A 24,307-nucleotide genomic window follows, 5' to 3' on the forward strand; every position below is an offset into this window, starting at 1 on the left:
CCTTTCCTGTTACCATTTCGGATTTACTTTCCTTTAGAATTTGGGGTAGTGAAGGCTTTTAATAAAATATATTTCTTCTTGGGTCTCCTCTTAATGTTTTCTTAAATGTCAAATAAGTTTAAAAATGTCTAAGATATATGTATGGAATTACAAAGAATGTTACAACAAATGCCTGTGAACCTACCAACCACAGAGGGAAACTGGCATTTCCCCGTGATGAGGAAGAGATGGGTTTGTCTATAAGAGGTACCAGAAAATCTGTGTGTGTACAGAATGAAGTTGGACTCTAACATCATGCCATATATAAAAAAGTAACTGTGATAGACAAAATTTATATAAAACTTTAGGAGGAAAATATAAGTTAAGTATCTTTATGACTGAGATAGGAAACACGTTTCCTAACAAAGATTTAAAAAGCACAAACCAAAAGAGAAGAGATATATTTGACTATATGAAATTAAAGAGATTTGGTTATTGGAAGACATCATAAAGAAAATGCAAAGACAAGCCACAAACTGGGAGATGTGTGCAACACTGACATCTGAGGGGTGGGTATCCAGACCATGTTTCTCAAAATTCTAAAACCAAGAGAACTAGATGAAAAATCCAACAGAGAAATGGGCAAAAAGTTGGAGCAGGCACTTTACACACAATGAAGAAACTCAAAAATGGCCAATATACATAAATATATACTCAACTTCATGAATCAGCGTGAAGTAAATTTAAGCCACAATGAGATACTGCTTCATAGTCACTATATTGGAAAACTAAGAAGTCAGGCAATACCAAATGTTGGCAGGGATGTGAAGCCACATGAACCTTTATGGAAAGCAATTTGACGCTAGTACAACTGAAGAGGCACAGAAATGCCCTGTCTTCCCCCATCCTTTCACTTATCCGCTCATCCATCAGTCTTACCTAATTATGATTCTCCTAGAGCAGTGGATTTCAAAGGATGATTCCCCCAGGCCAGAAGCATCTAAAGTCTAGTGGTAAAGTGCAGAGCCCAGTGTTTTAACAAGCCCTCCTGGTGATTCTGATGCCAGTTCAAGTTTGAGAACCACTGCCCTAGTGGAATTTTTGTACCTCGAGACTGGTATAAGCTTGTGAGTTAAAAACAGGATTCCATCATTTGCAAGTCTGTCACTTTGACAAGCTGATAGGCAAACAGATAAGAAAAAAAAAAAAAGAAAATCCCCTTCGTACCCAGTGAGTACTGGCATAGAGAGCAAGTTAAGTGTATGGATACTCATACACTGGTAGGTATTACACAGACTGACTCATTTGGGGGCAGTCTTTATTAAGACTTTTAAAAATGGTCATCCTCAGATACAAAAAAATCTAGGAATGTATACTAAAGATTGTTCAATGATGTTAATTGACAGTTAGGCTGTAACCTGAAAGTCCCCCAGATGTGGTGTCTATAAATCATGACCTGTCAGTATGGTGCTATCTACCTCTCATCAGAAAGATGCCCCTGGTCAAACTTATTTTCATCAGAATTCTGCAAATTTGGATTCATTTGGGTAATAGGGTCCTTCCTAAAAATACATTCTCTTCTGGAAGGAGAATTCTACCCATCATCATTCACATTATTGGAAATTAATCAGATTACTTTCTTATTTACTATTGGGAAGGGAGTATTTGTAGGAGTAGGGCATGTCTTGTTTAGGAGGATATAGGATAATGGTACAGCCTGAAGTGATTCAGAGAAGGAATATGGTGAGATATACACACACATACATATGAATACATTATATATATAATGTATACATACTATATGTAATGTATTGTATATACAGCAACTTCCAGAGACTCTTCCACAGTCAGAAAGGCTGTCTTTATTTCCTATTGCCACTCAAATCAAGACCAGTGTACAACAGAAACTGAACACTGGTGCCAATAATATTGTTTCACTTCTGCACTATTTCAGCTTATTCTTTATCACAAGCTGATGAATATGATCAGATGTATCTGAGAATTTTACCTCCTTCTCTCTTGCCTTTACAGACAAAACAATAACCTTCAATTTTCTACTTGTAAACTAGATATTACAGAACTATTTGCTTGAAAAAATTCTCAAACAAAACAATTTATTTTTGGTATTAACCAACAGATGGCTAAATTTTTGATCCACATATTAGTGTCTGAGATGTGACTTCTTTGCTGCCTACTCATCCAACAAAGACTCAAGAAAATCTGTCAGAAGGCTTAGGTCACCTAGCAGTCCTCCTTCTTCCAGCATTTTTGCTTTAATATAGAACAGAGGATCCCAAATGTGAACTTGCACCAAACCCACCTGGAGTCCTTGTGAAATAAATTGCTGGGCTCCACTCCAGAGTCTCTGATTCAGCAGCTCTGGGGCAGGGCGTGAGAAAGTGCATTTCTAACAAGCACGTTCCCAGGGGATGGTAATGCTGGTGGGCCAGGACCCTACTCTGAGAACTAACGACTTAAGAGAAACTTCCAGAGACTCTTCCACAGTCAAAAAGCTATCCTTGCCTCCTACTGCCACTAAAATCAAGACCAGCATACAACACAACTGAACATTAATGCCAATAATACCTTTCGCTTCCCTACTATTTTTGCTTATTCTTTATCACAAGCTGATAAATATCATTGAATGTATTTGAAAAAAAAATTATCCTGTAAGGCAGGCAATTAGTAGATGGAAAGGGGACCCTTTCCTCAAAGTTCACCAATGAGCACGCAACTCAAGACGCCCTTGATGAACAAGTAGGCAAGCAGGTCACTCCAGGCAGGACACATTCATTCCTGACATTTCTCAGAGAAGCTCTAGCTCTTCTGCAGCACAGCTCAGCTACATTTCACCAACGTTATGACACCCGTCACATAAATGACAGTGGCACTGCTAGAAACTGGCTTTGTGGGCTTTAGAGAGTGAAGACTGTTCCCTGCCTAATTCCTCACTGGTCAGAGAATGCAGGAGGGTTAGCATGCTCTGCTGTGCCTTCACCCCAAACTGCTGAGGGTATTCTCTTGTGCATTACCCACCCCTCACCCACGTTTACCCATGACCTTTTCCTGCACTATTAATGAACATGAGACAACTCATTTATTAAACCTGGATTTTTTCACTGTTCCATATGTTTCCTTCTGCGTGCCATGGCAGGTGGGTGACAGAAACACAGAGAGAGGGGCTCTCTTCTCCCCGTGACCTCGTACCATCTGCCTCATGGCAACATGCAGCTGTAATTCTGTGGAAGCCATTAGAGATCAGGGACATGGACACATCTGTCAGGGTAAAACCCTTCCCAAACCAAAGTGGGATCCACTTGATACATTTCTCACTCAGAAGTTAATTTGGTAAACACATCCTGAACAGTTACTAGTCACATGCTAGGACCTGGGGCTTCACAGAGAATGATGCAAAATAACTACCTTCATGGGGCTGACATTTGCCCAGGGAGACTGGGGTTAAAAACAGATGATAAGTCAACGAAGTGCAGGAGCTGTGAAAAATGCTTGGAAGGAAATCAACAGTGCACAGAGAAGTTAGAGTAGGTGGGGGGATTTTCTTAGGTCAGGTAAGGGCTCCAGGGAGAGGGACATTTAAGCTGTTCTCAAGGATGAGTTGGTGAACTAACTTGCAGGAAGAAAGCAACAGCCAGTTGCAGTCTTGAGAAGAAAGGAATAAGGTGGGTTCTGGGTCCCGAAAGGAGGCCTGAAGGACCAGGGCAGATGAGCAGGGCATGAGGTTTACGGGAGAGGTCAGAAGAGGCTGGATCTCACAGGGCTCTGTAAGCCATAGTTAATTCACTGAATTCTAAGGGCACTGGGGAGCCAGAAGAGCAACCTTAGTTCTCAGTGCTTCGTTGGTGGGTTGGGTTAACGTGTTGGCTGAATGAATGAAAAATGAATGTCTTGTGTCCCCTCTGTTCCATATCCTCAACTCCTTGGTCCAAACCATGGTCATTTCATTCAACCCCTAGTTCTCTTTCTAAATTCCTAACTTGTATTCTTCTTTTCTTGCTCCTCACTCTTCCCCACAGACACTATAAAATCCAACTTATTCAACCAACCATGTGCTGAGAGTAACAGTGGTGATGAGACCTCCGAAGAGTCTACAGTGTAACATGGGAGACCAAATTAACATATATAAGGAAACAATATGGAGGGAAGTGCAGGGCACCCTGGTAACACTTCATAAGGACACCTACGCCAGGATGGTATCAGGCCCTGGTCCTAAGGGAAAGGAAGGAAAGCCCCTTTATGGTCCTCCAAAGCTTTGCGTCTTAGAGAGGAGACAAGCAGGAAAAGAAGAGGTAATCTCTGGTCCCACCCTTGGTAGATCCTTTTCAGAATCAACACAAAAGTGGCTTATAATCCATTGTTAATTGACAAGAAAAAAAAAGTTAGTGACAAATAATGCCCATGTATTAAAAAGTGACTTTCTTAGCCATACACTGGCCCCACAGTCAATAAAGTGCCCTGGTTTGTCAAGGTAGGAGGAGGAGAAGATGGACTTCCCTCCCCTATACCACCCCAGAGAAGGGGTCTTGCTCTGTCTCTCCCCCAGCATGGAATACAGTGGCATCATCATAGTTCACTACAGCCTCCAACACTCACCGCAGTGAAGTCCTAAGAAGCTGGGACTACAGGCATGCACCATCATGTCTGGCTAAATTAAATTTCTCTCTCTCTCTCTCTCTCTCTCTCTCTCTCTGTGTGTGTGTGTGTGTGTGTGTGTGAGAGAGAGAGAGAGAGAGAGAGAGAGAGAGAGAGAGTGTGTGTATGTGTGTGTGTATAGAGATTGGGGTCTCATCAAGTTGCCCAGGCTGTTTCTGAGTTCCCGGTCTCAGGCAATCCTCCCACCTGAGCCTCCCAAAGTGCTGGGATTATAGGGTGTGAGCCTCCATACCCAGCCAAGATGAGCTTTCTTTTTCCATATCTACTTCGCCTAAATGAATTCACAAAGCTGCTTCTAAAACAAAGCTTTTAGAATTAATAGGCTGTTTAAGCAAACACACTCCTACTTGCAGGAAAATTTTGCCAGGTTCAAAACTGCTAGGTGGAGGTCAAGTTTATGTTCATCCAATTAACCATCATTAACTGGGTCCATACTTAATCGAACCGTGACCCATCTGACTCAGCTGATGCAGAGTCGCTTTGCTCTACAGCAGTAAACTCATCTGAGTACTGCATATAGCTAATTAAATATGCAAGCAGGATTGTGCAAAGTCAAATTTCCAGACTTTTCCATTAACTTGATTCTGATTAGTATTTACTGTAGAAATCTGTGTTTTTCTAGCCAACTGGCTGCTAGGTTGATGTATAAAGAGTCACAAATCTGTATCACATCTATAGTTTTCTGGCAAGTCACAGTTACTGGTAGTTTTTGCTTCTCAAAGCCAACAACTTCAAGTGGCACAAGAGGCACAAATTAATCTTATGTGATATTTCCTGTTATTACTGAGAGGCAAAAAGACACAAGTGTTCTCCGATCATCTATTCTTCAGGCTGCCTGAGAAGCCAATGGGAACTGTGTGCTACTCAGGAGCTTATTTTCTCTGCACGCCACCCTCCCCTGATGCGAAGGATCCGTATGGGAACCCTTCTCAGGAGGTACCACGTAACACATGGGCGTGTCTGAGACTTTATGTTAGCCCTGCAAAGGCAAGCGTGATTTTTAAAAAGGGGCCCACAGTTTCCCTATAAAGTCAGTCATCATTCATTCATTGACACTGCTGGAAAATGATGTACACAAGGAAAGAATCCACAGACTTGGGAATTACAGTGCAGATCTGACTCCCAGTCCCACTATAATTCCTTGGTATGTCAGTTTCTTCTTTTTGAAATGGGAAGACAGCATCACCTATCTCTTCATGCTTGTGTGCAGGTCTCATTGGAAAATGCACAGCTGACACTCAGCGTTGTGTTGACACCCAGTAAGTGCACAATAAATTATGCTGTGGCTATTGGCAATGAAGGGTTCTGTAACTTTATAAATAAGTTTTCCTTATTATCTTGAACATGTGCATGTGGACTTTAGGACAATGTGCTAGCCATAATTTCTAGTTTGAAGCTTAACTCTCAACTAGCATTATTTCCTTGTTGCCTCAACAAATTAGTAAATGTCATCACTTTACAAAGAGTCTCTGGTCAATGTTAGAAGAGGTGGAAAGAATAAAATATACTGGCTGGGTTGCCACTCTGTTTCCCTCTTTCTGGCCTCCATTGGAAGACCTTCCTCAAAGCATCCATAGACTGGCTGTCCCCTTGACCTGACAGTATACAGCTGCATACAAGGCTGGTGCTTAGCCTGTGCTGGAGTCACTGGCATCAAAGCCACAGAGCTATCGACATTCCCATCCTGACATTGCCAACCCCCACGCCCTGGCCTCAAAACCTGGTAATCACCCTTAGCTGGATTCCAGCCATAGCCCAAGAGCTGTGTGGCTCCCTATCCCCTTACTCCCAGAACATGAGATTTCCTGTGCCAATGAATTTATCCAAGTAGGAGACTGTACTCCTTGACAGCCCTCCCTGTCCTTTCACCTTAATAGTGCTTCTGAGTACTCAGACTTATTCAAGACAGGCTAAAGTTTTCCAAATCATGAAGCAGCTGTTAAATTTCAAATTTCTGGTAGGCGGAGACCCTGTCTTGATGTTCCACAATGCCCTGCAACCCCCACCACCTGGACACCACAGTTATCTTAAAAGCACAAAGAACCACTGCACCTGACTGAACCTGACCTTACCAACCCCAGGTAGGCAGGAGGCTTCCTCCCCAGAGAAGTGTTTGAGTGTCCCTAAGTGTCTTGGTGCATCTTCTAATGCATGGCCCCAATCACTGATGTGTCTGCACTCTTTGTAATGCCCTTCAATGACCAGGCAACTTTATGTGTTGTTTTTCCAACGTGATTAAAGGTACAATGAGGTATGTGTGCAACAAGAGGCAAAGCCATTGTTCTGCATCATTAAGCTCACGTCAGCCCCCCAAAAGAAACTGCAGGCAGCTTGCCAACGGCCCTAATGAAGAGCATCTCTTTGAATTATCTCTGGATGAGGAAAGGATAAAGTCTGAGCCCTGGAATATTTGATCCTCTTTGTGCTGCTGTTACGAGGGCTTACTGAAGCCAGACACACCGGACCTTCTGGAACTGTAATTTATGGAAACCTTAATTTCTCTGCTCTAATAAGGCTTTGCATAATAAGAGCGAGAATGCAATTATTAATTCCTGCAAGTGTTTTGTGAATTCCTTTATGCTACGGTTCAGAACTCCCAAAGAATAGGAGAAAGGGGGATTTTACTTAGTTGGCACAAGGGTAATGGGTCTGAAAAGTAGTTTGAGTTTCTTGAAAATAAATCTGCATGGCTTCCTAAATTGCTGACAAAGTATATTCCAGATGGAAGTCATTTATCAGCAATTTACTGCGCAATGCTTTAGCCAGAAATATTTCCACATAAATTCACCTAGTTAAAAACAAACAACAGAATCCAGGCTCCCTCTTTTGGGGGCAGTTGTATGTATGTGTGTGGGTGGGATGGGGGTGGGGTGACTAGGGGGATTGAGCACAAATAATACAGAAGAATAAAAGACAAGTTTACTTATTTGCCGGAGATGTGGTAGAATTACTTTTTGTGGGGGGCCAGTGTAATTAATACATCCACAACCATGACTGCTGAATGATAATTTCTGTGCACTGACGGTAAAAAACAAAACATTTTAAAATGCAAGTTTTAAAAACTACCTTTGACTTACTATGTTGAGCTATTTCAAATATCGTGGCAAAAGTCTGTAATACAACCACCTTGCCCAAATGATGGTGTCTGCTATTCCACTTGGTTCACGTCTGCATGCGGGACTCACTGAGAGCTCCCCAGCTCACTGAATGGGATAACTTGGCAAACTAAGGATTGCAACTCACCACATGATCACACAAGGGATGGTGGCCAGATTGCTAGTGGCGACAGCACTTTTGCGCAAGATCTCCAACAACACGTCTCTCAATTGCTTTGGAAAAGACACGAGTCCAGTAAAGTCCTGAATGTGAAATGTATTTATTCCCAAGACTTATTAAGATGCTTATTTTTTTGTAAGATATGTACCCTTTGCCTACATAGAGTACCAAACTTCAAAAGGTTTGTTTCCACTCTCTCTGTGTGTCAGTGGGGAAGGCAGACAGACAAACAGACACTTTTTGTTCACCCAGGGTCATTTTATCTTTAGGTTTTGTCCAGAGAGACAGCCGACCCACTTTTCACTGCTCTCACGGCGTCTCTTTAAGCAAAGCACCCCCTGGTGGCTTAAGCAAAAAATGACACTAAACTGATGGAGAACCAAATTCTTTTTTTAAAAGTCTGGCTCTTTAAAAAACATTAATATGCCATTGATTGTTATAAATCAAGAAACACACACCCTTTGTTTCTTACTTGCTATAACAACCTTCTTCTAAAGTGCTTATCTAAAAAGAAAACCTTAGCTGGATTATGATTTTTTTTTTCTTATTACTTAAGACAAATTTGAAGAATGATTTTAGGAGAAAATCCTTACCTGCCAAGGTAGGTTACCAACAGCGGTATTGAAACCTCCTAGTTTAGAACAGAACTTGAATATTTAAAAATAAAACATTTGACAAAGATGTAAGATAAATTATCTGGGTTGTATCATAAATATCCCATCTCACCTCAACCGAAATTTCATGTTGCTCACAATGACTTATAAGATGCAAGTCACCTGATGTGAATGACAGCACCCAAGATTGAGTCACTTGCTTTTGAAGTTCTTAAAAATTTCAAAGAGAGAGAGAGACAGAAATGGCAAGTGAGAAGTACCAATTTGAATCTTATGTCCCACTACAAGAATTGCTAAAAGAACCAAGTCAGCAGAGGGCTTGAGCTGTACTGAAAAGAGCGCCTTATAACTATTTGTAAACACAGACAAAACCTTGCAAGCATTAATCATCATCCATGTCTTCTCCAACTTGTTCAAAGGGTGCATGACCACTCTTTGACCCTTCGAGTTTGACACTCTGGAGAGAGGTCAGTTGTGAAGAAGTCTTGTGGCAAGACTGCTTGAAACACATTTTATGACCATCAACATCTATTTATATTTTCAAATGCAGGCACCGAAGTGCCACTGGATGGAAAATTTTGTAACAGACTTAAGAGGAAATATACAGAAAAGTCAGAAAGGCTGCCTCTTTCAGAACACAAAATATGCACGAAACCACGCACAACAATCCCCAGTACCTTTCCTAGAAGTTACACTTGGCCAGGTGGGTGCCTGTGCACTTCTACGGAATAAAATGCAGGGCATTACCTGACAAACTTCATAGAGTAATTTGTATTGCTCCTCTTGCTTCTGCAGACTGCACAAACTGCATCCCATGTTTAGAAAAACGTCAAAGGCAGGCTTCCGTCCTCACCAGTACCCGGGAAAAGCAGCTCCCTTACAGTGCAGGCATTGAAGGTATCCTTGGAAAGCCTCAGGTGAGTCAGGCGACTGCAACGCTTCACATTGGCACTGCTCTCAGAGGCTAGAAAACAACTCTCTTCCCTCTTCCCCGCTTCCCTTCCTCCCCTCGCGGCATGCATGCATGCACGCGCGTGCACACACACACACATACAAACAGACATACACGCACACCACTCCCTCCTCTGAGTGACTCTGGCAGCTGGATTGTGGTCCAATGCACACGCTATATATACTGCTGCTCATGCATATTAATCAGCTCTCATTGACTATTCATAACAGACAATGATACAGAAGCTATAATTGCCAACTATGACAGTTGAAATTTCTCTAATTAACAAGCAAGTGCTCCAGTGGTAGGGAATAATAAAAGACAGTAACAATTTTGCAAGCTATTTTCTGGCAGTTACAAATAAACATGACTGCATTTTCAGCAAGGTCTCTCAGGATAATCCCTAATGTGTTTCAGCTAAGTAGAAATTCATTTTTAAATATATCATAAAATTTCTTATGATATAAAATGTATTTAATGCTGCAGATAATGATGGCATATAAACGGACTTTATGGAAAGGACATGTTTTGAATGATGTTCATATAATATTTAGTGCTCTACAAAGTTGCAGGAAAAATACTCCACATATGAATAAAATATAAAAATTTAAATTGCAGGATATATCCATGAGTATGCAAAGTAGCCAGGGGTTATAAGGAGAGAGGCTGCCCTACAGGTGAGAAAGCAGATAATCATTCCCCAAATGCATTTTCAATTCCAAAAGCAGAAAGTTATTTGTTGAAGGGCTGCCCAGCTAACTGGGAGGAAGAGAAGCAGTCAGCTTCATGCCATCCCCTCAGCTATACAGATGCTGCAGATATTTCAGAGATGATATGGCTGGGCTGATTGTCACTGGTTACTACGTATCTGTATCTGACATTCTGCACCTGCCTAGACCTCTGAAGCTGTGCCCTGCATTGTGTCAAGAAAGCAGAGAGCTGCCAGATTATACCTGGGAGGTGAGAACAGACAACATTTAAGAATTTTGGTTCTTGCTTTCCTGCTTCTCTCCTCCCCCTGCAGCCTCTGTCCCACTGAGTAAGCCTCACAGCTTTTCTAAAAAACTTTGTTTTTAAGTAAATGATTGTCCCATTGCCTGAACGAAATGCACAGGTACCTTTTTCTCAACAAAAATGGTCGATGTTTAAAATTCTTACAATTGCTTCCAAAGCCTTCACCATTTCACAAAGGTTTCATTTTACAAAGGTTTAACTGTCTCCGAGGAGGACTCCCACGTCCCCTACTGAGACGTGTCATGGGGCCCGAAGAATAATGCTCCCTTTCTCAGGGAGCCGAGACACACCTGAGACATGAATAAACCAGTCCCAATAAAATCCTGCTTGGGCTGGTGGCCAGCAGATGCCTCTGGACCCATTTTTCAGACACAGAAGACAAGGCAGTGACTTGGCTTACACCAGCTAACAGACCTGACGTACTGGAGGGGGAGGAACCTTCCTTCCAGGCCCTCACCTGGTGTCACCATTTGGACTGGGGCAGAAAGCTGGAGCATACCACCAGGGAAAGGAAGCCACAGATGGAGCGGGGCAGCTGCAGTAACTGCCAACTTGCTTTGATGCTGTGCAGGGCCCTATTGACCCATGGGCAAGTTATTGGCACTTTGGTCTCCTAATCGCTAAATAATAGGTGTGATGCTAACTACCTTGCAGAGTTTTGTTGCAATGATTTCAGAAAAGAAAAGTAGCTGTAATAAAAAACAGAGGTCATGCTTCTTTACTCTCCTTGTCTCATCCCTACCCCAGAAGTGGACAGATTTGAGATCTATATGGGGTAGAACAGACCAGACTCCATCAGTTAGATCTCAAACCTGTCCACTTCTGCCTGTCACCCTTGCACACCATGGGTTGTCACCTGATGATGTCTAGAGCCTCCTGGGTGCTCTCTGCCTCTTCTCCTGCCTACCTACCAGTTACCTCCCTCCCCCAGTTCATTCCCTACACAGTCACCCGGTTGGTCTTCACAAAGCAGAAAAAGGATGACTCCACTGTTTGCTGAAAGGCCCTCAGATCACTTCCCATCCTCTTCGATTGAAACCCAAATTCCTTACCAGCACCTACAATGCTCTGTAAAATCTGGTCTTTGTCCATCAGTGTCTCCATACCCATCATCATTCAGCCACTCTGGTGCTCATCACACTGCCAGCAAGCCATGTCCCTCCATGGGGCCTCTGCAGGTCCCTCTGCTACAACTGCTCTTCCCCTTCTCCTTCCTAACAACCCCTTACCCTTAGCTCTGCTCAAATGAAGACTCCTTAGAAAAGCCTTTGCCAGGTATCTTACATGAACTTACTTTGGGAGCTTCCAAAGTACTGTGTCGTATTACCCTGTTCATTTCCTTTGCATCACTTTCCAAAATCAGTAATGACTCTGTTCACTTAATGCTTCTGTATTTGCTGTTTCCTTGTACAAGCCTTTCGGCTTCCTCAAGGCAGAGACTGGGTCTGAATTTCTATCAGCCCAGGCTCCATAAAGGTCCTCAGGAAACATACTCATTGGCTGCATGAAGAGATGAAGGATGAGCTGTGCAGTCTCACAAACCCACCATTCATAGCACAAACTGGCAAGAGCCAGCAGGGAGAGGAAAACAAAGTGTGCTTGGGTGTCCTCACAAGGAAAAGGCTTGCGATCATGGTTGGCTCTCCTCCGGCTAAGTTGAGGGCCTTTAAGTTATGTTTTTCGTAAGACTGTGGTTTCAAAGTTGTTTTTCATCTTTCTCCTGCACATCCACAAATAAAAGTAGAAATGGGCCTAAGCTACATGATTAGGGAACTTTATTCATCCTTTTACTCTTTGTTAGAAAGCTTCCCAATTTCATTAAGAAGCTGGGGGAGTTTTATTGCACTATACTTTCCAGCAGTGGCTCGCTAACATTTTGGTTTCAGGAACTCTCTCACTCTCAAAAATTACTGAGAACCCCAAGAACTGTTATTTATATGGGTTATATTAAGCAATATTTCTCATATTAGAAATAATGAGAAATTTTAAAGTATTTATTCATTAATTCATTCAAAAATAGCAATAACAAACCCATTACATAATATAAATAACATTTTAATGAAATGACTGTATTTTCCAGAACAGAAGTTTTTGAGAAGGAAAGCATAGTTTTACATTTTCCAAAAGCTCTTTAAGGTCTAGTGTAATGGGAGACAGCTGGATTTTCACATTTGCTTCTGGATTCAAATGCTTGTGATAGATCATGTAGCCTCTAGAAAACTCCACTGTACTATATACTCATAAAGGAATGACAGTATACCATCTTAATATTTTTACGAAAATGTTTTTGACCTCACAGATCTGGACCCTCAAGGGTGCCTGCACCTCTTTGAGAACAGCTGCCTTACTAGGGCAGTTTGGTGAGCCTGGCGTCTAAGAGCCTCAATCTGCAGGGTGCAGAAAGGAACGAAAAGGGCACTAATACAAATTCAACTCATGGTCGGGTTTCCATTCTTGTGATTAATACGTATTATTTAGAATAAAAAATGCAAAACACTCATGCACCCATTATGCCTAAAACAAGACATACCAAAGTGATTTTTTTTTTTTTTTGCACTTAAAGTACCCTTTACTTCGGAAAATCATCTAGCACATTTAGAATGGTGTTTTATTTTCAAAATGTTGCTTTCCTATAGTAAGAAACACACAATTGTGTAAAAAAACGAGGTTTACCTGCTTGATGATACACACCCTGGCAGTCAGTAAAGCTCATCCCAGAGACAGTGTAAGGGTAAAGAAAGCCTGTCAGTGATTGTAAGTTATTTATCATAGAACCGTTTTTGAGAGAACAGCTGTCCCAGTAAAAATGAAAAAACTACTGGCCATACAAAGGCACACATTGTTTGATGAAGATGCTTAACGTCTTTTTCAAGTTAGTAATCACATCACTGGAAAGCGCCTAATAAGCTCACCAGAGCACAAGGCACTCTTCTCGGGTGCTCTGCACCATCAGATGCCTGCCTCTTCCTGCCTTCGTGGAAATTAAAAATAAAGTGCAAAGAGGGGTCAGCAAGGAACACACAATGAGACAAAGAGATAGACAAGGCATATACACAAAGGACTTAAAGTACCCAGGGAATATCCCTCATAATCATTCTTCGAACTTCCGTAAGTTATCAGGAGTGCTACAGACAGTCAGCAGATGTAGACATGAACTTCTATTTAATTGCTGAATATGCTACCTAATTCAAGCATATTATTTTCAGCACACTGACTGGGTTGTCTGTTTGCCTGATACCTGAAATAAAACCTTGTTTTCTCTACTGTAATGATGAGCACAGGTCTCACCATGCTATGAACTTCCACTCCAGCCATATGGACTTCTGGAAGAGTCATGTCAAAAAGAAGTGAGATGGCAGGACTGAGGAGGAAACAGGTCCATGTGGAGCAATGGTATCCCTTTGTTAGGCTCGGGCCAGTCACAGCATATACTCTTCCCCTCTCAAATCTCTCAGACCTGCCCACTGGCTTTTCTTTCCTGGAGGTTTTTCCATCTTCCTCCTGGATCACACAGATTCACTAACTAGTCTTCTTCCCAGGTGGAACCCCACTCTCCCCTGAGTTGCTACTGTTGACTAGGCTGGAATAGTCCTTAACAATACACACACAGCCAATAAACCCATCCAGCTCAAGACATAGCCCCATTTCTCATGTGTATGGACCCAACTTCTCTTAGTCTGCCTAGTCCCATCTATGTCCTCTGGACATACATGCTGTTTTCCGGCAGCGCTGAATGAACTGTATCAGGTTCTTTCACACTTCCATGTCTATATACAGGCCATGCCCTCTGCCTGGGATGCTCCACTCCATCGCCTTCACAGTGCCTCTTGTCTCACCTCCTCTGTCCCACCCTCCCCAGTGCCCTGCTGCACTTCCCAGGTGCCTCCTTATGGCACGATTCACATGGGTGGTTACTGTGTGTTTGCATCCTCTGTTCCTCCCTGGAGAGCACTCTTCCAGTGTAAAAACCAGGCCTTACTCAGTGGTATATGCCCACCAACTTCCTCCTCTGATACTCCATAAATATGTGATGAATAAATTCAGCATCAGATACTTATTGAGTACATGCTCTGCACTAGGCACTTTTCTGGGCTTTGGGGGTACAAGAGTGAGCAGACGGACAAGAGTGTCTGATATGAACAAAAAAGTTGGCTCTCATAAGAAGGTCAAGGCCATAAACATGGACGAATCGCTTTTTCTGCCTTTGGTAGGACAACTGCTCCCACAAACCCTGTATACTATTCATGGCCAGAGATCCCAAATCACAATCTGTTAAGAAAATGATTTAGTCACTTGTGAACCCTCACCCTTGTCAAGGTGACTTTTCAATAGCTTGTCTGAACCCTATTTAGTGAGTGGCCACTGGTTCTTGAACACAGAGTAAGGGGTTGCTAGAAAGCCAAGGGTAGATGAAAATTGTGTCTTCATAGCAAAGAAAAAAGCAACTTCAAAGATGTCAGAATGCACACACACACAAAATGTCAGATGAATTGAAAAACATGTAATAGCAGCCGTGAGTGCAGTTTTTGTTTCTGAAAGGCTATGTAAGGCTAATTTTTGTATTTTTAGTAGAGGTGGGGTTTCATCATATTGGCCAGGCTGCTCTTGAACTCCTGATCTCAAATGATCCACCCACCTCGGCCTCCCAAAGTGTTGGGATTACAGGCGTGAGCCAATGTGCCCAGCCTCTTACTTGTTTTTTAATGAAAAAATACTCTTCCTTTGCCAAATTGATTGAGTTGCTGCTGTCTTGAAGGCATTTTCTTTGGGGATCTTGAGGAACATCCTGGCTGCCTGAGACTGATGGCTCGCTGTTTCACTTAAAGTATTAGTCTGGTGCAAAAGTAATTGTGGTTTTTATAATAACATGGAGAGGAGGCACACACTGAATCCTGCCGGGAAGGGGAGCAAGGTGCATGGCCAGGACAGCCTACTGTGTGCACACCACGACTGGCTCCAAATGCGAAGCATGCCAGTAACCATCGGTCTCTGAGAGTCATGCAACAGACCCTGCAACAGCCACAGAGACTCGGAATGGGGAGGCCAGAATACAGGCATCTCTGCCCTGGGCCACCAGCAGGAAGGAGATTTCATGGGCCTTGATGTCACAACACACAACCCAAGCTTTCTGAGGGACTTGAGGCCTCAGGGATCCCCCTGAGACACCTTTACTCCTCGGAGGTCTCAGAACACACTGTTTCCTGTCACTGGCGACAAATGGGTACCCCCATTTCTGCAACTAGATTTGAAATTCCAGAGGGCAGTTCCCAAGCAAGTCGTCTTTGTAACCCCTGAAATGCCTAGGACAATACCCAGCCTCCAAAAGGCCCGTGCTCTTTGGAAAGAACAAGTGTGAATTCGCACAGTGAGTGTCTTGGGCATGGGGCAGGGATGTGTAGTGAGTGAACTCAGCCCAGTCCCTCAGAACAACTTGCATAGATCATGGGAAATTCACAGCCTCTTGGGAACTTGGTTTCCTCCACTTATAGTGGGGCAATCCACCAACTAGGGGTAGGGCTCATGAAAAGAGAGAAAACCTTGAAAGGTATCAAAGCACAGTCTGTGGGTGTGCAATAAACCAAAGGAACAGTGATAAACTAGGGCCAGAAAGCCCTTCCAGCATGTGCTGGTGCAGGGGTTGGCAAATTTTTACTAAAAAGGACCAGACAGTAAATATTTTACACTTTGTGGGCCAAGAGGCAAAAGCAAGAAGAGTATATGGATGCTTACATAACCACCATTTAAAAATGTAAAATACATTCTTAATTGAAAGCTGTACCAAACCAGGCTGTGGGCTGGATTTGGCCTGTGGACCATAATTTGCCAACAAAACAATCACAGACTGAGCCAAGAAGTCTTTGACACTCAGTGATGATACAGTCAGGGCAAGTATTCCTCTTACCCCCGATTTACCCAGGAGGGAACTGGGACTCAGGGAGGCAAGGCAATTTGCGCAAGAACACACAGCCTGCAAATGGCAGAAATGACATCAGAGTTTGTAACCTCAAAGCAAGTAAGACCTTACATCTTCATTAGGAATGCTGAGGTGGGCAAACAGGCTTTCAAAACTGGCTTCTTGGGAAATGGCAGGGGCTGGTAAAGACAACAATCCAAGACACACAAGGTACTCATGAAGATGCGGATCAATACACGAAGTCTAAATGACTGGCCTGTTCAACAGGACAAGGCATGGCTTGCTGAGACTATCTCCTTCCAGATATGAGGTTTCCTTTTAATACTTACAGCCGCCAAATGGCCTCATCACAGAGTTCCTACTGAGTCTGGGGGATATGAATGGTCTCAATCATGGTCCATGGGTGGTATCTTTGCCCATGTGAATGTGACCAGTGCATCACAGGCTCCATTCCAAATGGCATGGTGGGGTGGTGATGGGCATTGTGGCTCTGTGATCTGAGCCAGGCTCCTAGCCACCCTGAGGGTTCCCTGCTGGGCTCCTGGAGGACCTGCCTTAACCCTGGACATGGGGTTCTACCTGACAGGAGGAAAAGAAATTGGAGGCCTGGAGTCCAGGCAGGAGAGGTGGTAGAAACAAATGGAGATGCGTGGTGAACACTTGAGACAGAGGAGAGCTAGGGAGGGCATCGGGCCAGGATTTGTAGGAATTCAGGTGGGGGCCTTTGCATGCTTCAAAGTCCTAGGTAACTTAAGCCAGGCTTAGCTGCAGAGAGAGAGACTCTAAGGAGAGAAAAGGAGAACAAGTGATACCATGAAGGAAGGGAGGAGATTCAGAACTGGTGCTACAGGGCACCTGAACGTGACACCAATTGTGTTACTGTGGATTCAGAGAAATGACCAGAAAAACAGGCTGGGAAAAATGTTACACGGAAAACTGGGTGTTACAAATCCTTGAGGGAGATTCATGTGATGGCATTAAGTTAAAACAAAAGAATTAGGTGAGAGGTCACAAACTCTATGGTGGGCTGTTGTGGCATCTTTAACATCTTACATTAGGTACTAATTCAAAAAATCAGCAGCTGTCATCTGAAAATATATGTTTTTTTTTTTTTTTTTTTACATCTTTTGAAAATTCCTAGTATGTGGCACATATGACCTTGCATTCCCATGTGACGAAATGAGCAGAAGCAGGGTAAAGCTGTCCCTTGAGATTGGGTGTGTGGTCCCCCTGTGCCACAGCCCCTCCCAGGCCTCCTCACTGGTCACTTTCAACTGGAGTACACTAAGGTGCCTAGGTCCCTGTGGTGTTGGTTAAAAATGACAATATAAAATAGAAGAGCCTTGGTATAAGATCACAGGCGGAGACTGCAGCCTACCTTCCTCCCTCCCTTTTCTCCTCCTTCACCTGAAAGGAGCTCTGTCTCCTCTGAGCTCACTTTAAGAGGGGGCGTGGGAATCCAGCTGCTCCCAGCCGCACCCCACCACCAGCTCAGTGGGTGTCAGTGTCATGGGTAGAAATAAAAACCTCACCTCATACTTTCCATCTATTCATTCACGCCTCCTTACTGATCGCCTACTATGAGCCCAACGCTTGTTTAGTGGTAAACAAAACACACAAAAACCCCCTACCCTCCTGAAGCTGCTGTCTGCATCTGGCCTGCAGCCACCCCAGGAGGACAGCTGCTCTAAGTCTGCAGATGGCTTCCCAGCTGCCAAACTCCAACCATCCCCAAGTCTTTGGAGTCCCTGTTCCAGGTGACTTTCCACATGGGGTCTTCCCACTTCCATATCTGTGCATTCCAAACTTCCAGCTGCAGGGAACCACCTTGATTTTCTAATTTTTGTATTTTATAGTAGAAACAGGGTTTCACTATATTGGCCAGGCTAATCTCGAACTACCGACTTTGTGATCCGTCCATCTCGGCCTCCCAAAATGCTGGGATTATAGGCGTGAAGCACCACCATAATTTTTGATGTATAGCCACTACTACTATTAACTTGATTTCTTTTTTATTTTTTTAGGGACAGGGTCTTGCTTTGTCACCCAGGCTGGAGTGGAGTAGTACAATCATAGCTCACTGCAGCCTTGAACTCCAGGAGGGCTCAAGCTATCCTCCTGCCTCAGCCCCTTGAGTAGCTGGGACTACAGGTGGGCACCACTATGCCTGGCTATTTTTTTATTTTTTGTAGAAATGGGGTGGGTCTCACTTTGTTGCTCAGACTGGTCTTGAACTCATGGCCTAAAAAAATGCACCTGCCTTGGCCTCCCAAAGTGCTGGGGTCACAGGCATGAGCCACTGAGCCAGTCTAGCTTTTTCTTTAAAGCTACTCACATGGTTTTACTTAAAGTATTTTTGAAATAAAATCTAATCCCTACTGTAAATGAAAAATCGGCATCATTTGCTATGTATTAAAAATTACTATAATCACATGAATTTCAAAATTAAAAAGGGCTCATCTTTATGCCACATAATTCTGATATCCCACCATATGTAACATAGTTGGAACAAACACCCAATTGGCACTGAACTTCAGCCTCACTGTGACCTTTCCCACATCTGTCTCATCAGCCTTTTCTATCTGTCTCCTGCTACCCACTCCCCAAAACCCCCCTGCCCCCCAGGCTTAGGTCTGCTTTCTAACCGACATCCCTAATCCTTTCACTCCCTGATGCTTTTATTGACCCCATTAGCCCTACCTGGAATATCTTCCAAACATACCGTTGTGCTAGTTGAGATATGAGCTCCATCCTTCCAATCCCATGAATATTAAAGCCCACCCCGATTTTTCCATCAGAATTGATCTCTAGCTCCCAGGTGCTCTGCCAGAGCATTTGCTGCTGTCTGCACTGTGCCAGTTTCTTGAGGGCATGTCCATCTGTCCTCCCACTCATTTCATTTAAGCAGGCAAATGTTATGCTAAGTGCCTAGGACAGAATGGTGACTGTGACCAGCCTCTTCCTTCTAAGAGGAAAGCGACAAGTTCCTGAAGATAAAAACCCCACCATGGTTTATGACCAATAATAACTTCATTACCGTGATTAATCAACAAGCAAGTGCTTATTGAGCATCTGTGCTACGCATTGTCCCAGCTCAGGGAGTACAGAAAAACTGTAAAACCTGTCTCTATACCCCAGCAGCTTACGACGTCTCCTGGGAAACAGGACTAAACCGTAAAGCGGGAGAAGAGAAGTCAGCTGTAGAGAGCAGGGGTAGCGGCAGAGTGAGGAAGGTTTCTCCCGATAACCCCCATTGCGTAACTACAACACAGCCCCTGGGGCCACGCTTTTTGGTTTGCTGTGGATACTACAGCCTTGGTGGAAAAGGCACAATCTGAGCTGGGTGTTACAAGATGGAGGGAATATAGACATAGTTAAAAACAATCCAGGCTGGAGCCACACGTGAGGAAACGCAGAAAAGGGAACTCTTTGACTAGAGATGAAGCAGGTACATGAGCCGTGGTGCCCAGGGAAGGTGAGTCCATATGAATGGTGGTCTTGAAGGCAAATGAATGATGGGACAGAAATGATTGCTGGCAAAGAGGCCTGTGACTGACATGTAGGCTGAAGTGAAGCAGGAAGCTATGAAATGGCAAGAGGGTGACACTAGGGCAGAGAGGGAGAGCCTAAATCTGAATTCAGAACTCGGAATCTCAATTGCCAAATTACTTAGTATCTTCTTTGGTGGATCTCAGGTTGAACCCCGGCCAGAAGTGGATCTGGGAAGCACAGCTGTTCGTTTTCATTCTTGGCCAGACTCTAGGATTCAGGACATGCCCTTGTGTAGATGGTCCTTTCCAACAGCCAGTAATTGAGTCATCGGTGAGTTGGCTGTTCGTGTCTGAAAGAATTTGGAGGCTAAGGAGAAGCGTGAGTTGGATGGATAACTTGGGCACTAAAGGGAAGCTAGTTTAATATTTTAAAGTCACCTAGAAGATACAAGTAGCTGTAAGAAAGATACTTGAGGAAAAAAAAAAGTGAGGCTTCATAATTCACTCGTACCTATAAGGTTCATGTGCTATCAAGTCTGAAATTACTTATCAAGCTTCTATCCTGGATTTACTTTCTATATAAAACAGGACTTCAGAGAATAAGTAAGTAAACACCATTATGACCAATGGTTTATTTTAAGAGAAAAATGCTTCCACAAATGGCAATACTAATTTTTTAATATTCTCTGGGAAAATATAACAACTCGATAGACTTGAGAGCCGGGTAAGAACTATTGATGTTGTACTTAATCTTTAAAACTGATATATGTGTATCCAAAAGCTAATAAAGTTCCTTCTCCTATAAATGGTGGGAAGGAAAACACTAGATCACAGGCAACACATGCTTAGGATTCTGATCTGATGGCCAGAGCCCAGGGGCAGGGAAAATTGAAGTGATTTAAAATAGTCCCTGATAGGATATATCTGATATTAGTGGGCTTGCTGAAGCGAAACAGTAATATCAGAGAGATACAAAGGTGTAAAACCCATTAATGTGCGTCCAAATGTTTTGATGCCTTGACCCCAACATCTTTCAGGTGATTCGCCCCTGGGGGTAGGCACAAGTGTGCTGGGTGATATCAACTAGAAAGCTGATAAGTGGGTGCTCTGAAACCACAATTTATTTTTTGGAATGAAAGGGGGAACATTAACAGCTTATTTCATTTTACACCTGTCACTGCAGAGGGGTCTCCATCAGCACTCTGAATTCTGCCCATCCTCTCTTTAAGTCCATCTACCATGTTACCTTGGGGTGAGGCATTTTATTTCAGGAAAAGGAATAAATACACAGTTACATGGACAGTGAGTGTTTCTTCAAAGCTTTGCTTGGCCAAGCCATGCCACGATCCCACCACACTAGCTAATCACCAATCACACTGTATGTTCTACACGCCAATACTATTCCATTATTTGGATTTCATGGACTGGTAAAATTAAAGGGGAACAATGCTGAGGACTAACAGAGTGGCCAAATACATATTTGTCTTATAAGGACCTTTAAAAAATTCATTTGTTAGTACCTTAACTGGAAAACAAAAACCTGAAGAAATTATCAGACATAACCTCAGGAGTTTCAAAACAGAGTAAGCTTAAATTTGCAAAATACTCACTCCACTTTCTTATTTGCCTGACTCTCTGTACAAGTATTCGGTTGCTGGCAGGGACAGTCAACAACGTGTCCCAGGGAAGCTGGGAAGAATGTGGATGGAAAGCAGCTTCCTTCTGGTGACGTGAACCCTCCCTTACCATGGGAAGAAGGGTAACCAGAGTGCACAGAAGAATGGAGAATGGAGCACCTTTTCTGCTCAGTTCCATCTTTAAAATACTGAATCATAGTGAATCGAGCAAGTACGTTTTCATGCCTTACCCTCATGACCTGTGCATTCTGTTGACCTCAGCAGTGCCAGGGGAGCTGACACCTAGCTCCTGCCTTCTCCTACTTCCCAGCTTGGTCCAACCCTCTGGTGATAGTCAGACAATGATATGGAAGGATTCCTGACTAATTCAGACAGATGTGGGCTGAACCTTCCCCTGCTGCTTGCCAACTTCTCGAATGAAAAAAAAAAATACACACACACACACACACACACACACACACACACACACACACAATTTGCATTTTTCATGGTGGAGAAAAACTTTATGCCCTTCCTTAAAATGCAAATCCTTGCTCTGCCCTCCCTTTGGTTGCACTGCTCCTCTTAGTCTATGCAGGAAATCAAGGCCTTATACCCTCGGACTCAGGCTCTCCCAGACCTCCATCCCTCCCACCCATGCTGTCTGTCCTAGCCTCCTGCTGCCTGTCTCCTCCCTCTCCAGGCCAACAGAGGTTTCTCAAGACATTCCGAACTCCCAAATCTGCCACTCCCCAGACGTCTTCTCTCTCCTTATGCTGCCACATTCCTCAGTAAAGCAGTCTACACTTAGCTTCTCTTCTTTCTCACCTCCACCCATGCTCTTTGGTTTGCCCTCCATAACCCTTCCTCCATAGCCAAACACAACTACTACATAATAACCTCCCAACTGCTGCAACCAAGAGCTTGTTGTAAGTCCTCCATTCACACTATCTAAATAGGAGGACATAGAGGTCCATAGTCCAAGCTTTACCTCCACCAACTTTAGAGATAATTCAGTTGCAATCCAAAAAGACTACTTAGTGGCAGGCAGAACTGAGATGTGGCCCCAGCTTTCTGGTCACCATCTTGATGTTCTTTGCCCTAAAATCCACCTCCGGCCTTGATTCTCCCCGTAACATCTGATCCTGTTGACCACACACTCCTTCTTAACTCTTCCCTAGTCCTCTCATAGTATACATTCCTGATCTACACAGATCCCTCTGGTAATGCCTGCTAGCTCCTTTTCCTCTTGCTTTCTACATAAATGTCCATATACCCTAAATGTCACAGCCTTCCCAGTAGTAAGCATCATACCTAGCACACACATTTTCTTCTTCCCACCTCTCTTCTGTCTCTATATACCTACCAGTGGGAGTTAAACCTATTAGAAATACCCTTTCACAACCAAAAACATCCTTCTCTTTCATCACCTGTATATAAGCATCTACCATGTGAGATTTAGCACAGGAGGGGAATCTGGGATCAGACTGCCTAATTTCAAATCCAAGCTCAGCCTCTTTAGCATATGCCATTGTGACCTGGCAAGATTCTTCCCAAGTCTTCATCTTCTCCTTTAACCACCTAGGATTGTTACGAAGACTAATGAGAAATTACTCACACGCAGTTACTTAGTGAAGTGGCTGGCTTGAAGCATTAATGGTAAATTCTCGGTAGATTTTACTTTTCATTCTTTTTAATTTTCACTTTTAATGTTTGCTAGGGATGATAGTGAACCCTAGTTCTATCCCTTGTACAGCTCAGTGTCTTGTGTAATTAATAGATGTGTTAAAGCAGCTGTCAGCAGAGTAGATGGGGAGAAAGAAATGAAGAGTTAATTCTACTTAGGACATCAGAAAAACTTTCATTTGAAGAGCTAAACACTGATCTGAACCTTTTTCCTCATTAGGAACTAAGCTCCAATACAGACCACATGTAAACTTCATTTAAAAAGAAGCTTCACAAGTGAGCAGTATCAGGGGAAGAAAAAAAACATTTAGAACAGAATTATTCAGACTTTGGGGTGCATCTAGCTACTAGAGTGGGCAAGAAACACAGGCCAGAATAATTCGTGGCTACCCCTGAGGATGTTCACAGTATGTGACACCTCAAGCCAAAGAAGCCATGGAAACACCTGGTGTGATACATGTGTACCTGTGGCACAAAAGTCAGGATAGGCATCTTTTATATTTAAAACCAATCACCATGGCTACCGCAACTCAGTTTCCCATGCTATCACGAACCTTCTATTTCTCACTGCAATGTGGCGTGTGGCATGGTTGGAGTCACAAGGCTGATTTTCATGAGCCTTTGAACCTCTGATTCTTATATGTTTCTTCGAGTTTCATTGTAAGCCTGGTCTTTGCAGAGACGGGGGAAGAAATCACAGATAATTAAAGCATAAAATATTCTCATTTCATGATGGGGCTAACAAGTGAAACTACAAGTAATGATGTAATCCAACTTGTCAAAAAGGAAAATGAAAAGAGGCGACAGAAGGCAGGACAGAGCCTTGGGACCCAGCGTGCCATGTCATCTTCTAATTAACTAACTGATCCTTTAAACTGTCAAACTCGGCAAGGAACTCCATGGCCTGGCGTCTGATTAATATTCATATTTGGGCACTGGATGCTCTGATTTAGGTCCCAGTGGCTGTAGTTAAACATCAGTGTTTAAAAAAAAAGAGAGAGGGAAATAAAAACCCGCCTGATGAACCAAAGTCTCCAGGTTTTACATTCATAAGGAAATGAGGGAAGGCCACCCTGAGGTCCATAATCCACAGT

The 24,307-nt window shown here is 43.2% G+C and overlaps 1 protein-coding gene across 4 annotated transcripts in view; it reads right to left on the reverse strand.

The window, feature by feature from the left end:
* Positions 1 to 24,307, reverse strand: part of PDZRN3 (PDZ domain containing ring finger 3) — a 235,955-nt gene that overhangs the window by 40,839 nt on the left and 170,809 nt on the right. The window contains exon 1 of one of the 4 annotated variants that reach the window (XM_032290490.1): positions 9,288 to 10,670. The exons of the other annotated variants lie outside the window; for them this stretch is intronic. Within the exon in view, the coding sequence (XP_032146381.1) occupies positions 9,288 to 9,356 (69 nt within the window). The 5' untranslated portion in view covers positions 9,357 to 10,670. Of the gene's footprint in view, positions 1 to 9,287; positions 10,671 to 24,307 lie in introns of those variants that run through there. 4 annotated transcript variants of the gene reach the window in all.

The sequence above is a fragment of the Sapajus apella genome, unplaced genomic scaffold (assembly GCF_009761245.1).
Source record: "Sapajus apella isolate SASKATOON/1434 unplaced genomic scaffold, GSC_monkey_1.0 scaffold23, whole genome shotgun sequence".
NCBI lineage: Eukaryota > Metazoa > Chordata > Mammalia > Primates > Cebidae > Sapajus > Sapajus apella.